The sequence below is a fragment of the Volvox carteri genome, assembly GCF_000143455.1.
Source record: "Volvox carteri f. nagariensis unplaced genomic scaffold VOLCAscaffold_2036, whole genome shotgun sequence".
Lineage (NCBI taxonomy): Eukaryota > Viridiplantae > Chlorophyta > Chlorophyceae > Chlamydomonadales > Volvocaceae > Volvox > Volvox carteri.
The window spans coordinates 1-1,190 of NW_003308703.1; the positions used below are offsets into that span (position 1 = coordinate 1).

General features: G+C 68.6%; 1 protein-coding gene across 1 annotated transcript; it reads right to left on the minus strand.

Annotated features, from left to right (window-relative positions):
• Positions 1 to 159: 159 nt before the first annotated feature.
• VOLCADRAFT_101517 (uncharacterized protein) lies at positions 160 to 1,188 on the minus strand (the record flags this gene model as incomplete). The annotated part of the gene is made up of 1 exon (XM_002959960.2): positions 160 to 1,188. A coding segment is annotated over one exon (1,029 nt), but the record flags the coding sequence as incomplete, so codon positions are not given.
• Between the last annotated feature and the right edge of the window lie 2 nt (positions 1,189 to 1,190).

Genomic DNA, 1,190 nt, shown 5'->3' on the forward strand with positions numbered 1-1,190 from the left:
ATGAGTAGTTGTCCTCGGCGTGTAAAGACTCCTGGGTTCCCGACAGCAGCGCGCCGGGTGACGGCGCCGCCGCCGCCAACGCACCAATCGACTTTTCTCTCTCTTGCGGCGGCATCCGTACCACTCCAGCAGCTCCGTCAGCCGCTTTCGAGGACGCACCCGGCGCCGCCAGGCCCTCGTCTTCCTGGGAAATCCAACGGTCGTCCCAGCCCGCCGCCTCGCTTAGAACTCCCGAGTGCGCCTCCACCGCCAACTCCACCTCCAGCTCGTCCAACAGCTGCCGTACACTGTCGTGTGCGCCCTCGTCGGCATACTTTTGCTTCGCTCCGCCAACCGCCTCCGCCGCCTCCGCACCCGCACCCGCCTCCGCTCTGCCTCTCCATGGTCTTGCGGATCCCAGACGCAGCTCCAGCGCCAGGCTGGGAAGCATCAAAAGCGAAAGCCGCCTATGGCCTCCGCCTCCGCTGCCGCCTCCGCGACTGCCAGCTCCAACAGCCTCGGCAACCATCGCCGCCTCGGCCTCCGTCATCGGAAGCCACCGCGGTGGCGGCGGCGACATAAGGCGCAAGACCTGACCATCCAGACCCATTTTAAGCACCTCGAGCCGATCGCGTACGGCATGCAGGAAGCGCCGCCGTGCCTCGGTCGCCGCAAGCGGCCCTGCCGAACCCCCGGCGATGTCGAGGTGCATGCTCGCCGCCGCCGATGAAGGTGTATCCCCAGTCGCGTCGGCGCTGGAGCCGCTGCCGCTGCCGCTGACAGCACGCCTTCCCATTCCGCAGCCGTGGGGAGCGCCAAGCGCTTGGAGGTGCCCCTCGTCTTCATCTCCATCTTCCGCCGCCGCCGTCGCCTCCGCCTTCGCTGCCGCCGCTGCCGGACGCCGCTGACGGAACTCATCTTCTGAGTCCGCCGTGACGCCACGGGTGGCAGCAGTCACCTCCGGACTCATGGGTCTCCGTACTGCCGCCGCCGACGCCGCCGACGCCGTCGCCGTCGTCAACGCCGTCAAGCCTCCGAGCGCGGCGTACGGAACACCCAAGGCAGCCGCCGCCGTTGCAGCCTTCGCAACATCCGTCGCCTCCCCAATCGCCGGCCCCGCAGCCCTCACCGTCAGCGCTTTTGAACTCAGGCTATCCGTAATTGGCTCCTCCGACGGGTTCCAGCCCTGCGCTCCCGCCGACGCCGACGNC